The following is a 15039-nucleotide window of genomic DNA, read 5'->3' on the forward strand; positions in this document are numbered from 1 at the left end:
TTTCATGTGCCTACTGGTCATCTGCCTGTCTTTCCCTGAGAAGTGTCTACTCATTTCTGTCCCCATTATTTTTAATAGGCTTTTCAGATTTTTTAATTGTTGTTGTTGATTTTTGTGAGTACCTTATATATCCTGGATATAAACCCATTGTTTGATGATTGAACGAGAGCATTTTTTTTCCCATTCAGCTGTCTTTCAGTTTTAGCCTGTGTTTCCTTTGCCATGCAGAATCTCTTAATTCTTATGTAGTCTTATTTGTTTATTTTTTATTCTGTTCCTTTGCCATTTGCATCATATCATTGAAGATACCTTTAAGATCCAAATATTGGAGTATTCTATGTTTTTCTCAACACTCTTTATAGCGCTGGTCAAATCTCAAGGTCTTTGAATACTTGAATTCAAAGTAAAAAAAAGCTTTGAATTGACTTTTGTGAAAGGTGTGAGATATGGATCCAACTTCAATTTTTTACATGTGGTTATTATCCAGTTTTCCCAGCATCATTGTTAAAGATACTATCTCTACTTCATTTTATGTCCTCACCTTCCTTAACAAAAATTAGTTGTGCATAAATGTGAAATTTTATCCTTGGGTATCTTATTCTGACCCATTGGTCAGAGATCCTATTTTTACTCCAGCAATATGCAGTTTCAATCACTATAACTTTATAATGCAGTTCCAAATTAGGTAAAGAGATTCTTCAAGATTGTAATTCTTCTGAGCACTGTGATCAGGGTTTGAAACTTAGGTAAGACAAGCACGACTGAAGTATGGAAGGGAAATGTTGCTTCACATAGTATGCATTATCCAACAGCTCTATATCTTGTCCAAAATGTTACTTTCTTTCTTTTTTTTTTTGCAGATCACATAGTGAGGTTTATTGTTCCAGCTAGCTGGGGTCCAAGTATAGGCCAATGCAGCATGCTTCAACAAGAACCCCAAAATGTTACTCTCTATATATCTAAAAAACTTTTTGTGGCCCATAGTGGAAGAAACCAGTATGTTTCAAGTTATGTGCCTGGAAGCTGAGAACCAGTCACCCCTTTACTTGACTCTCATAGGGGTCTGGAAATAAGACAACTCAGAACTAACCTTGGAAAGTTTTCTTCTATTAAAGTTTTCTTGTATTGGTAATTTTAAAGTCCATGATGGGGCTTTAGGAAAGGGACCAGGAAAGAAAGAAAGAAAGGAAGAAAGAAGAAAGATTTTTAAAAACATCATTCCCCTTTACAGACTTCTCAATCTTTGCTCAAATACTTTGTTTATTGGGGTCTCCATTTCCTCATCTTGGTACTTAGGTTGGTTAGAAACTCTACTTCATTGGATTATGGATAGTTTACAAGTGATTTGTAAACTAAAAATTATGGTATTAGATGTGGAATAATATTATTTTATTTCCTGGTTTCTGGCTACAAATCTATTTGAAATGGAAACTTTCATTTTATTTCTTATTAACTTTCATGATGAAGTGTCTGAATCTACAAAGTAAAATACAAGCATAAAATCTAACCGGAAAATTAGTAAAGGAAATATCTTTTCTCTAGGAATTATGCACCAGTGACTTTTTGATAAAAAAATTCCAGTTATTTAAGGTAATTTCATAAAGTTTTCTCCAATCTGGATAACTATAAAGGCCATGCATATAATCACATTTTACAAAAAAGAAAAAACAGAGTTTGTAGCTATGAAGGGCATGTACAACAGACACACTTTTCAGAAAAAAATACTGGTCTACATTCAGAACTAATTTACTTGAGTCAAACCACATGGAAATGAATCTTTCCACTTAACTGAAGATAAGAAAGGCAGTGGTGAAGCTGCCGAAACCACCTTATTTTACTCTGAGTCTCCTAAATCAGAAAATTCCATCTAATAGTAAGCATAACTTTTTCACTGACATTTAGTCAAAAATGTCATGTTGTTCCAAAAACTTTTCCTTGATTTTATGGTTCCCAGCCTCATTCACTTGATAAAAACTGAGTCAGTATTATATCATTCATGGAATCTCCAGTATGAGAAAATGCATAAGCGCCTAAGGGAGGAAAAAGAGAATAGAGTTACTGATACTATGCTGGAATCAAGATGAAAACCGAACTGAATATAAGCCTATGTAATTCCTTACAACTCTGGACAGTTTTGGGAATACATTAGGAAAGATCTAGAGTATAGTCAATAGCATAGCTTTTCATTTATACTGTGGAGTTTTCCTTTGTTAGACATCTCTTATTTGAGAACAGAAATACCATATTTCTCAAATATGGCTAGGAAATGGGATAAAGTACACTTGAGGACACAAATATTACTGCTGGAAGTAAACATAATAATCACTTAGTTTTTTTTTCATTTTACTGATGCAAAACAAAAGATGATTTGTAAAAATCAGCCAGGCTAGTTGATGATTGTGATAACAAGTTCTAAATGTTCTGGGTAAGCACATTGAACCATGTGGGTAGAAAATTCCTTTTCAATTTCAGACACCGAACTTTATCTAAAATGTAAATAATTTGCATGTGAATCTAAAATGACCTTCCTATTTTTCTACTTTAATACATAAATAATGTGACTTAATGAAGAACAGACTTTAACTTAATCATGACTTCAATTTAGCTTGCAAGGAAATCAGTATCTTCTCCTCAACCCCTGTGGCACACTTTTCTTCAAGAATATTGATATGCTTTATGGTATTTAACTACCGGTATTCCAGTAGTTAAATATTATTGACTTCAATAGCAGCAGATAAAAAGCATAGAAATAATGCATGTCATTAGTAGAGCAGACTTATCTTTCTCACTCTTGCAGACAGGTGCTCTCCATGACACTTTAGGGACACAACATTGGGGAACAAATGTCTGGTTCTTCCATGTTCACTGCTTAACAGCTGACATGAATGAGTGATTTTCTAGTAGTGACACAACTCATCTCAGTCTAATCATACTCTTTCATCCTGTGGCCTCAAGCGATCAATGTCACAGATTTGATGTATCTAACTGTGGAATGGAAGTAATTTGTGATGAAAGTAAAAATGACAGAACAGTATTGGGATTTGGTCTCCATGAGAACCAAAATCCCAACATTGTTCATGAACCAGCAACACACAGATGTTTGGCATTCTCACATTTTCAGAGTTGCCTTAAAATTTCTTTATATGATCCCTTTATGTTCTCTATCTCTACATCTTATAACATTTGGTTTATTGAAACTCACCTTTGTGTTGCAAAGGTTTGAAAGGCTTTGTAAATTTGGAGTTGTCAGATAAATCTGAGGAGTTTTGCTGCACAAGAGAAAAACAAGTTCTTCAGACTTTAATAGGATTTTTTAATAGAAGTATAACTTTTTTGTCATTCACAATCTTTATTCCAGCTACATAGGGTATCATTTTTCAAGAAATTAAATTATTCATGTTTTTTCTTCTATTTAAAATGACTATGCACTTACTCCTTAATATATTTTAAAACACTAAGCATTATTTCTAAATGACTCTTATGTCCTGTGTACCTTATAATTTCTAACAACAAACTAGAAGCAGCTCAAAATGATATATTTCCCCTTTTAATTTCCATGCTTACATTTATTTGGTTCACACATTTATTTCTACAAAAAGAATTCTCGGAAGATAAACAGGACTTACAGTAAAAATGGTCTCCAATAAATCTTTCTCTCACTCTTGCTCATCTTTGCATTCAAGTCTTTTGTGAATAATTCTTTAGTCATTGGTTCAGAATATAATAAAAAACTTAAAACCGAATGATCAAACTGAAATGACTTAAAATGAATAACAGGTACATATTATAAAATATGCATTAAGGGACAGAAGATTGTACAGTGATTAAGGTTCAGACCTAGCATGTTCCAGATCTGGGTTCAATTCCTGGCATCACATGTCCCCTGAGCATCTCCAGGTGCAGCCCTGGAAGTCCCAAACATTGCCAAGTGCATTTCTGAAGACCCTGAGCACCTGACAAGAGCAAAGGGGACAGACCAGGCCCAGCTCCCCAGGGCCCAAACAGCACCATATATTCAGGCTGTGCATAAACTCCAGTCTAGTTTATCAAGAATCCCCAGTGGGGTCTCTGAACCTCCTAAGCACCACTTGAGAAGCCAAGGAAACAAGCAAAAATATATGTTTGTGAAGATGCATTATGTCTTTTATTACTCATTAATTTAAAGTGTTATTATATGCCAGGCACTGTTAAAGCACCAGAAATATTGGGAAGTATAAGCTCTATTTTTCTCTGTATTGAATGTTATCAGAAAGCTAATATGGAGGTGAAATGTTAGTTCTTTTTTTTTGCTTTTTGGGTCACACCCAGCGATGCTCAGGTGTCACTCCTGGCTCTTCCCTCAGGAACTACCCCTAGCCATGCTCAGGGGAGCATATGGGATGCTGGCAATCGAACCCAGGTCAGCTGCATGCAAGGCAAATGCCCTACCTGCTGTGCTATCACTCCAGCCCAAGAAATGTGTAAGTTCTTAATACCTTCATAGGTCAAAGGTAGTGTCCCCCTTTCCAGATATATATAAGTGACTACTGTTCATTGTCCCTCTCAGAGAACCTGGCAAGCTACCGAGAGTATCCCGCCTGCAGGGCAGAGCCTGGCAAGCTACCCATGGCACATTCTATATGCCAAAAACAGTAACAACAAGTCTCACAATGGAGACGTTACTGGTGCCCACTTGAGCAAATCAATGAACAATGGGACAACAGCGTTGCAGTGCTACTGTACATTGAACTGGGGGCAAAGAGGAACAATGTAGAGATAGGAATGAGAGACACCGGAAGGTTTCAATGCAAATATGCATATTTCTTTCAGAATTCCGAGTGACTAGTTATCTGACACTATAACTTAAAATAAACATCCTAAACTTGTCACATTCAAAACTGTATCCTGCCCACTTAAAGAGAAGACTCAGATTAAAATATACTCCGGGACTCTGTAAGGTATGGTCTGGTTTCAAATATACATTTATTTCTTAAAAAAAAAAACAACACTGTTTTCAGGCATCTAAGTTTCTATGAGTTTAAATTTTTGATTGAATAACAGGACCTGAATCACATTAACTACAAATTAGTCAATCCCATCATTGTGGAGAGGGCATCTAGAGAGGTCGCCAGAATTTGTTGTTAGTGAAGAGTAAGACAGAATGTGATTAAGGACAAGGGAAGGACCAAGAAGGCACCCTGTACTCTCCAGCAGGAAAGGATTACGGAAACAAACACGTTGTGGGTTCACGTGATGTTATGGTGACTTGAGGGATGGGGCTTGGTGAGAACAATGTTGGCTTCTTCTTCCATTCACTTCAACCAACTATCCATGTTTTCACTGCTCTGTTTGAGAACCCTATTTCACAGCCCTCTTCTCATCTTTCAGTGGATGGCTTTGTCTCCTACTTAAAAAACAAACAAACAAAAAAAACAGAAGGTATCCAGGTCTAAAGTCTCCAAGATCAAAAACACACTGTGCCCCACCCCCACCGCACCCCTGGCTCTCTGCATCAGTTCGACAATTACTTCCCTGTGCAGGGAAGAATCTAATTCCACCCTGGACTTCCTCATCAGTCCATTACTACCAGATCCCCAGTGCATTTGTTGTTCATTCTCTTCATTGGCTTTCCTTCCCTACAGATGGACCTCATCACATCTTAGCCATACAGTTCCACACTGTGGTTCCTGGTCCATGTTTACAGCAGGGTACCACCCTCATTTTCTTGACACTCAAGTTTCTCTCCTCCCATCTTATCATTCTCCAACTCTATAACCTGGGTCTCAGCTTTTTTAAAAAATTCAAACTCTATCAGAAAATTACAGATACTCTTATTTTCTTCTGCCAGATGTACATTTATTTAAAAGCAAAGAGCCAACTAGCCAAAGAAACAAAATCTTGCTTTTATCACTTGACCTGAAACTAGAAGACCAAGGTTGCTTCTCAGGGGAAATAGACTGCTTGCTTTGCATGTATGATTTCCTGAGTTCAATGCCTGGCACCAAACACGTGTTGTGTGTGCGCACGCACATGCACACACACACACACGCGCATACACACACACCACATACACATATACACCTGGGGGAGGGGAGCGGAAGAGGGAGGGAGAGACAGAGAGAAAGAGAAAGAGAGGGAGGGCTGGAGGGAGGGAGGGAGAAATTGGACAAAGGGCACAAATCCAGTAGAAGCAAAGTCCTCACTGACTGTTGAAAGTTGTCACTGTGATGCCAAAATCAAGGAGAAAAAAATATCAGGTATTTTTGGTTTTGCTTTGTTTTACCTCTTGAAGTTTTACTCTTTTTTATTTATTTTGAACTAAAAAAAAATAAGCAGAATTTCTGCATTGTAGCATGGGAAATATCCTCTCTTTAGTTCAGTTTTTCTCTTTAACATAGCCACATATGCTTTAATTACTCCCCCCTTATAGGATGATTCGTTAGCTCCACATGTTCTGGCTAAAAGGGATTTGAGTACCTTCAAATAGAAAAATCAAAATCACAAAATTTTTGACTTCTTTGAGTAACTAGTTCAACACTTAATATTTGCTGTGGAGAAAATTGAAACCAAAAGTTACTAAGTGACTTTCAGAAAAGGACACAGCCAATTGTGACTGAAATGAAGTACAGAGCAGGGCAGAGACACATGGGTCACTTACTCCCTAGCTCACAGCTGTGCTCTTGGCTAGAGAATGCAGATTTGGGAAAGTATGTTAATGTCAGAAGCTATTTTCCTCACTGTTTTTTATTACAAAAGGTTATATTGTTCCTTACAAAAACTCTAAATATCCGTGAAGGTTCTAAAGGACACACTTTAGGCTGTTGATTTTATCTAATCCAGAAATCTTTAGAATACTTTCTGAAAGACCCTAAGTCTTGCTGAGAAACAAAAGTCCACTTAGACTGAAAAAAATACATATTAATAGGCATGCAAGCATTTTTGTTGCTAACTATTCCCTTGTTATATGGATTACAGTTTTGTGGCAAAAAATCGAACAGGAATTGTTTCTATATAAACTGATCCATTTGTAGACTTGAAACTACAAAAGACAAAACCAGTTTTAGAAGCATGAGAGAAAAATCCAAGAAAAATCCCCTGACCCTGAAAGAGCCTCCAATCGTTGGGAAAGACGAGTAAGGAGAGGCTGCTAAAATGTCAAGGCTGGGAGGAATAGAGATACAGGTTAGATCTTAGCCAAAGTTTTCCTCTCTGCATCTCTGAAGAAGGAAAAGTGGTGAACAGGTTTAGAAAATCAGGCAGAGAAAAGGGCCCAAGAGAATCAAGATACTGGCTAGATTCTATACATGTCAGACTAAAGCAAACATTTGGGGTCAAATATAAGTGCCCAAGAGCACTCACAGTTCTCAACAATTGAGCATCATCCTGATTCTCCTTGCTCTCTCATTCATTCATTAACTTACTCATTCATTCTATCATACTCGACAACTCATTCATGCATAATGACCATGTACTGGACATGATACCAAATACTAGGCATACAGTGGTAACCAAAATTTAAGGAATTTGTGCAAAAGTGAGCTTCATGTAGAACTGTATAAAAAGAAAAAAATTAAATTTGAATTTTACACGTATTAATTCCAAATAGTAGGACATCTTTACCTTTGATGATTGTTTCAAAGAGCTTAAAGGGGACAACTTGTTGAATAGCAATTGTCGTAGCTATAAGAAGAAGAAAGAATTATTTAGGAGATCCATATATACAGTCACCATAGACAAATCAAGAACAAAAACAAGGTTGAAATTGTTATTTGATTGTAATATTTTCTAGAAGTTCTTAACAGACTATAAGCTTAAGTATATGATAGAATTTAGCTTCTTAACCTATAAACCTGGACTCCGAGCCAGGCTATTTTCACTTGCAGAGCCCCAGAGGGGGGCAGGTGAGAACTCTCCCTGCCCCAAGGGACCGCTCGCCCACTTTACGGCCAAGCAACACATTATAAGACACTTCTTACCCATTTTCCATAATTATTACACCATATTTGAGGGAGTTCAGACAGTAGGCAACAAATCATAGAGAGTAATATGTAAATTACATATATATTACATATATATATGTATATATGTATCATATATGTGTGTGCATATGTAATATATAATAATATATACATGTATATGTATATATGTGTATATATACACCTCTTGGAGAACCTGGCAAGCTACTGAGAATATCCCGCCTGCACGCTGGCAAGCTATCCGTGGTGTATTCGATATGCCAAAACATTAACAATAGGTCTCATTCCCCTGACCCTGAAAGAGCCTCCAATTGTTGGGAAAGATGAGTAAGGAGAGGCTGCTAAAATGTCAGGGCTAGGAGGAATGGAGATGTTACTGGTGCCCGTTCAAGTAAATTGACGAACAACGGAATGACAGTGATACAGTGATACAGTGAACCTATAAACAAATCTGAGTTAAACAAAGAACAAGACTACCAAAAACCAAAATAATTTAGATTCTAGGCCTTAATAATTGACAATAGTTTCTAGAAACATTGAATTTCTTTTTTCTTTATTCTTCTCTTTTTTTTCTTCTTGAAACATTGAAGTATATCTTCAAAGAAGATCATAGCAAAATTTCCAAATCATGTGAATATCACAAGCAAGAGAATTATTTAGTTTAATCAAGAACAAAAAATTATGGATCATGGATATAGTTCACATGGTAGAGCACATGTCTTACATGTGTGAGAATATGGTTTCCATCCCTGGAACCACATTACCTCTTGAGCGTCACTAAGCCCAAGCATAGCCCAGGCTACTACTCAACCCTAGAAATGATCCCAGACTAAATAAGCAGGCAAAATATAAATAAACACTAAATGATAATTGGCTTTCAAAAAAAGGTCCCAAGATTCCAAAGCATAAAAGTAAAAAGAATAGCAAAATGCTGTGGATGTGAACACATAGCGTTAATTGCAAAATATTCTTACCTTCTAAATAAAAGGAAGTTCTATATAAATTAACTCACTTCCTTTATCTTTATCGAGTGAATTGTTTAACACATGGAGAAAACAATGAATATCATTTTCATTTAACTTTTTTCTATTATGTTTTCTTTGTATGGGTCATACATTAAAAATTTCACTCTAGAACAGGAAAGAGAATATGGGAGGTACAGTTCTTTTTTTGTATTTAGCAAGCCCTGGTTCAATATATAGTGCCCCAGGTACCAGCAGGATTGATCCATATACAGAGCAAGGAGTTAATTCTGAACAGAGTCAGCTGTGGCTCCAAAACAAAGAAAACATTGGGTTTTACAAAACTCTAGAAATATAGAAGTAAATGCAAGCTTAAGCATATTTAAGTACATAGATACATTAATTTAAAAAAGAAAAATAAGGACATTTATCTGTAAGAAAGGTATTCTTGCTTTTGAATTATTATCAACTCATAATATAAGGTAGAAAAAATTAAAAGTAAAAATCAATCACACTTTTTTTCTATCATGTTCACTCTTTGTGCTGTAATTTTTCCTATATAGCTTTATTATCAACAGTGAACATTTAGTTCTCTTGTCTTCTGAGTCTGCCATTGAAAATATTAAATTCTTTTTTTTTCTTTATTTCTTTATTTATTTTTATTTATTTTTTATTTTTTGCTTTTTGGGTCACACCCAGCGATGCTCAGGAGTTACTCCTGGCTTTGCACTCAGGAATTACTTTGCACTCAGGAATTACTCCTGGCGGTGCTTGGGGGACCATATGGGATGCCGGGGATCGAACCCGGGTCGGCCACGTGCAAGGCAAACGCCCTACCCGTTGTGCTATCGCTCCGGCCCCGAAAATATTAAATTCTTATTGTAAAAGTGCTTATAGTCCAACATGTCACTATATGAATGAAGGAGCCAGAGTTAAAAGGAAAGGAAGAGATTAGATGCCTCAGTTGGAGAATGGAAAGATAAAAAAATACACCAACCTTATTGTCCAAGAGCATTCCAAAACATAAGATGAAAAAACCCTTTAAAAAATAAAACAAATCACAAGCATTATCATTTTCCTTTTTCTGGAATTCAAGTATTTCTATACAGCACTGAAGTTGTTTTTTCTCTTCCTACTAGATCATAATTTCCTTAAAGGCAACCTCCTCAGTCCCTCAATTAACACCAGGAACTCAAAATACATTCACTCAATGTGTAACTAAATAGAGTATTTAATAAATCAAGTTTTTAAGTGCATGCAGAGCTTCATTTTCCCCTTTGTGTTGTCCTAAGCTTCAAAAAATAACTCCCACTTGATTCTGTACCTTTAGATCTTTGGTTTTCTTTTAGACCAGGAATCAATTTAAATAATAAATTTAATATTACCAAATTTAATAAACATTTGCTAGTAATTACTAAGTGCCAGACAGTGAGGTCCAACCCTAACATGAAGTGAAGGCAGTCAACCTTTCCATCACCCTTTCCATCTAATTTGGTCCTAGGAGAATCCTCTTTGTCATCGGAGCACCCTCACTTGGCACATTAGATAGCCCAAAGACTTCCATTCTTCAACATTCCACAACCCATTATGTTTGTGCTTGCCATGATTGTCCTCCATCGTACAACTAGATGTTCACTGCTATGTGATGAAGATAGAAACTAGCTCCTTGTTTGAGGATGCCTCTGAATAATTTACTTTGTGCAAGGCATTAGGCTTCCTCACTCCAGGAACAGGCTTCCATTGGGCTATACTAGCACTCGAGAGGGACAAATGGAGACGTTACTGGTGCCCGCTCGAGCAAATCGAAGATCAACGGGATGACAACTAAAACAAGTGATACAAGGCATTAGGCTTGAGTGCTAAATTATCTCCTTTAATCCTCACATTTGCTCTTTAACATAATAAGCAGTTTGTCAGAAGTTACAAATTTGATAAAGTGATATCTGAATCTAGACCTATCTAATTTCAGTGCTCAAATGTAAGTACTACTTCCCTGGGTCATTGTGCAGAGGAGGCAGTTAAAACCTGCAAATAACCAAGATTGAATGCTCTTTTCCAGATTTGTCAATACCTCAGGATTAGTTTGTCACTCTGTTCTTTGAAGGACCTCTCTGGTACGTAAATGCTATCCTTTATAGCAGAAGTCAGAAAACTATTTGAGGCCATACTGACTCTGTCGCAATTACTCAGGTCTACCACTGGAGTAAGGGCAACCATGGGCCATGTATGAATGAGTATAAGTGAATGGTGATAGATGTGTTTCAATAAAACTTTATTTACAAGGACAGTGTTGGTTGACCTTACTTTACCAGCCTCTGCTCTATCTCACTCCAATAATTTCCTTTGCACCATTGAGAGTCAACAGATATTCTTTTTTTGGGGAGGAAGGTCACACCCAGCGATGCTCAAGGGTTACTCCTTGCTCTGTCCTCAGGAATTACTCCTGGTGGTGCTCAGGGGACCATATGGGATGCTGGGAATCGAACTCGGTCTGGCCACATGCAAGGCAAACGCCCTACCCACTGTGCTATAGCTCCAGCTCCAGCCCCATCAATAGGTATTCTTTATTATTTCTTTTCCCTTTTTGTTTTTTTGGAGCTCAAGAGTCAGCACAAAGGGGATTGATGGTATCTGCATGAACTCTTACAGAATTAAAACTCTGGAGTTGATTACTAGAAAAAGTCTACTATTCTGTTTCTATACGAAAGTGTCCTTGGAAGAAAATGGATGTATGCTTTGGTTTCACAGTTTTAAGTTATAGTTCTGCAGGAAGCAGTGAGCTGAGATAACATCATGAGTTAGTGATCTTACCCTCAGATGTCTGTAACTGTACCAAGTGCCGAACAATACAATAATTCAGCCTGACAGTTCTCACCTGGAATGCATTGAGTAATGCAAAAATAACATGCCAGGCCAGATTCTGGCTGTCCACCATCGTCCCAATGCCAAAGCCCCAAGTGAGCCCCAACAGAGGGGTCAGAATGAGGAGGCTCTTGCCCATGCGGATAACCGTGGCCCTGTCATCTTGACTCAGTTTCTCTCCCACAGCAGGTCTCCATAGTTTTGTGAGAACCAGCAGCACCACTGCCAAATTCACAGCCACAATAGTCAGCACAGGAGCGGCGAAAGCCAGAAGAGGTTTGCTCTCCTCCGACCAGTTGAGCCAGCATGCATCTTTGCTTCTGTACTCATTGCTAGGCTGTGTGACTGCAATGGTGATGACTGCTATCAGGAGAGGGCACGCATAGCCCAGGCAGAATCCAGCAGCCATCATCCAGGGCATGGCCAGGTGATGGAACACCAGAACAATCCGATATGCCAACAGGATGCCCAGCATAAGCATCCAGAAGAACGAGGAGAGGTAGAACAAATGTGTGAAGAACACAGCAGCGATGCAGACTCCAGCGGGGGTTGCTGTGATATCCACGGTGACAGCAACAATAAACCAGAGATCTGCGATCAGGAGGCAGAGGGCTATATTCACCATGCAAATATGACGCGTGTACGACGTTTGGCTTTTCTTGAACTGTTTCCAAAACACAGCCTCAAGGATCAGGCATAGAAGGAGACTTCCAATGGAGATACCCAGTCCTATAAAGGTGATCCATTTCACAGCAGGGATAATTGCAGGGGGGACAAAGGGTGACATCAGTATGGAGAAGGAGGTCAGGTGTGTACATCGGCACAGCACTGTGTCTTGGGTTTCATTCACGAAGTGGCATCCTGCACTGTTCCACTTCAAGTGACTGAAATCCCAAAACACACAGTGAGGCTGGCTCAGATTTGACTGGATCTTGGAAAAACTCAGAAAAACTTCATTTATGGAAAAGTTCTGGATAATTGTGGATATCACAGGCCCGTTGACCTGAACATTTCCGATTTGGGTAATGGGTAGAATGTCACCCAAGGTCAATGAGGCCATGCTGATAATACTTGTTGGACGGGATCTCTGGAATTGATCTGACCCAATTAACACATGTCCTCTGATGGGAGCAGAAGTATTTTTGTATACTTCAGTCTGATAGCTGTAACCTTCCCTAAACTGGCTTTCAGTCACGGGAATCCCTTTCCAGTTAATGAATTTCCGAGAAAAATTCAGAGGCAGTGCCGTTGGGTGCACCAGAATACTGATGTTTTCCAATGTCTCGAGTAACTGTGAGCTGGCATACTTTTCTTCCTGCAGTAATACTGTCCAATTTGTTACTGATGTTGAATTAAGGATATGATCAGCTATATTAATGATGTCCTGAAATATAAAAATGAAAGTTGTTTTCATTATTTTGAGTAAATGCATAAGAAGACTAAGAGTAGAAAATTATTAGCACTGTATATCAGACAAAGGGAGAATCAGTTCCAATGGATATTAAATAAAATAATAAAATTCAGCACAATGGCTCTTTGCAATAGATGCTCTAAAATGAATTTTGAATCGGAGGCCTAAGTAGATGGTTCAAAAGACTGGAATACATGATTTGCATGCAGGTTTAATCCCAACACTTCATGATCCCCCCAAGCACAGCTTCTAACTCACAACAATCCCAAAGAACCACTAAGTATTGTCCAAAACCAAAAGAAAAATAATAAACTTAAATGAAGAGAACTATATAAGTTCCCTGGTGACCACTTACATGCCCATTAAGGTTTCGTCATGGATGAGAAAGAACTCAGCAATTTGTTCTTTCCCCCAAAATACGACTGCTTCCCTACTGAAACTCTATTATGAACAACTTTGTCAATCATGTTGCCTTAAATAAAAAATAATTAATTTGGAGGAAAGCACGTGCAAGAGATAGTGTAGTGGGCAGAGCACTGGCCTTGCATGCTGCCGACCTGAATTCAATCCCCGCATGGCAGATTGACCTCTCCTCCTCAGCACTGTCAAGAATAATCTTGGAGCACAGATCCAGGAGTAAGCCCTGAGTCCTGCCACCAGGTGTGGCTGAAACACCAAATAAAAAGGAAAAAAAAGACTATTCCATCTGATTCTTATCTCACTCATCCCCAAAGACATCCCCAAAGAACCTCAATTTAGAGGTTCTAAATTCAGGTGTCCATGTTTTAATTCATGTGTATATGTGGATTTTTTGAGATGATACTACAAAAAGAGATACTACGAAGAACCCAGCAAGCTACCGAGAGTATTCCTCCTGCACAGCAGAGCCTGACAAGCTCCTCGTGGCGTATTCGATATGCCAAAAACAGTAACAAGTCTCACAATGGAGACGTTACTGGAGCCCGCTCGAGCAAATCGATCAGCAACAGGATGACAGTGACAGTGACTACAAAGGAAAAGCCAAAACTGGACTGTAGCAATATTAATATATTAAAGGTCAGTCTTGGAACTGGAGCAATAGCACAGCGGGTAAGGCATTTGTCTTGCACGCAGCCAATCCAGGTTCGATTCCCAGCATCCCATATGGTCCCCTGAGCACCACCAGGGGTGATTTCTGAGTGCAGAGCCAGGAATAACCCCTGTGCATTGCTCGGTGTGACCCAAAAAGCCAAAAAAAAAAAAAAGCAGTCTTAACATGAAGAAAGCCTTTTTTCCAAACAGCTCATTGAAAGTAGCCACTCAGAGTTGGGGATATTGCTCAAATGGTGAGCGCATGCCCTGCATGCTTAAGGTCCTGAGCTTGATTCCCAATATGTGACCTCTGAACACCATCAGATGCAGATATCACCACCACCACTACCACTTGACCTTTTGTTCCAAGGCATCCCCAAAGACAAATCTTACCCTCCAGGGCTCCCTAGCTTGAATCCCTTAATGTCCATCTTCCACTGGCCCCAAGAACCTTAATTGGTGTTGGTTTGTATTTCCTTGCTGTTTTTCCCATTCTTTTATTTATTTTGTTTGTGCCACACCCATACTGCTCAGGGGTTACTCCTGGCTCTGCACTGAGGGATCACCCCTGCTGGTGCTCAGGGGGACCATATGAGATTCCGAGGATCGAACTCCTGTTAGCTGCATGTAAGGCAAGTGCCCTGCCCACTGTACTATCTCTTTTATTTATTTGTTTGTTTGTTTATTTATTTTATTTATTTTTTATTATTGAATCACCATGTGGAAAATTACAATGCTTTCAGGCTTAAGTCTCAGTTATACAATGCTGAAACACATA

At 38.4% G+C, this 15039-nt stretch overlaps 1 protein-coding gene across 1 annotated transcript in view; it reads right to left on the reverse strand.

The window, feature by feature from the left end:
• Positions 1-1956: 1956 nt before the first annotated feature.
• ADGRF1 (adhesion G protein-coupled receptor F1) overlaps positions 1957-15039 on the reverse strand; it is a 38128-nt gene continuing 25045 nt past the window's right edge. The window contains exons 10-14 of the mRNA XM_004605841.2: positions 11793-13163; positions 9915-9956; positions 7600-7659; positions 3203-3269; positions 1957-2030 (exon numbers count right to left, since the gene is read on the reverse strand). Coding sequence (XP_004605898.2) covers positions 1957-2030; positions 3203-3269; positions 7600-7659; positions 9915-9956; positions 11793-13163 — 1614 coding nt within the window. The remainder of the gene's footprint in view (positions 2031-3202; positions 3270-7599; positions 7660-9914; positions 9957-11792; positions 13164-15039) is intronic.

The sequence above is a fragment of the Sorex araneus genome, chromosome 4 (genome assembly GCF_027595985.1).
Source record: "Sorex araneus isolate mSorAra2 chromosome 4, mSorAra2.pri, whole genome shotgun sequence".
Lineage (NCBI taxonomy): Eukaryota > Metazoa > Chordata > Mammalia > Eulipotyphla > Soricidae > Sorex > Sorex araneus.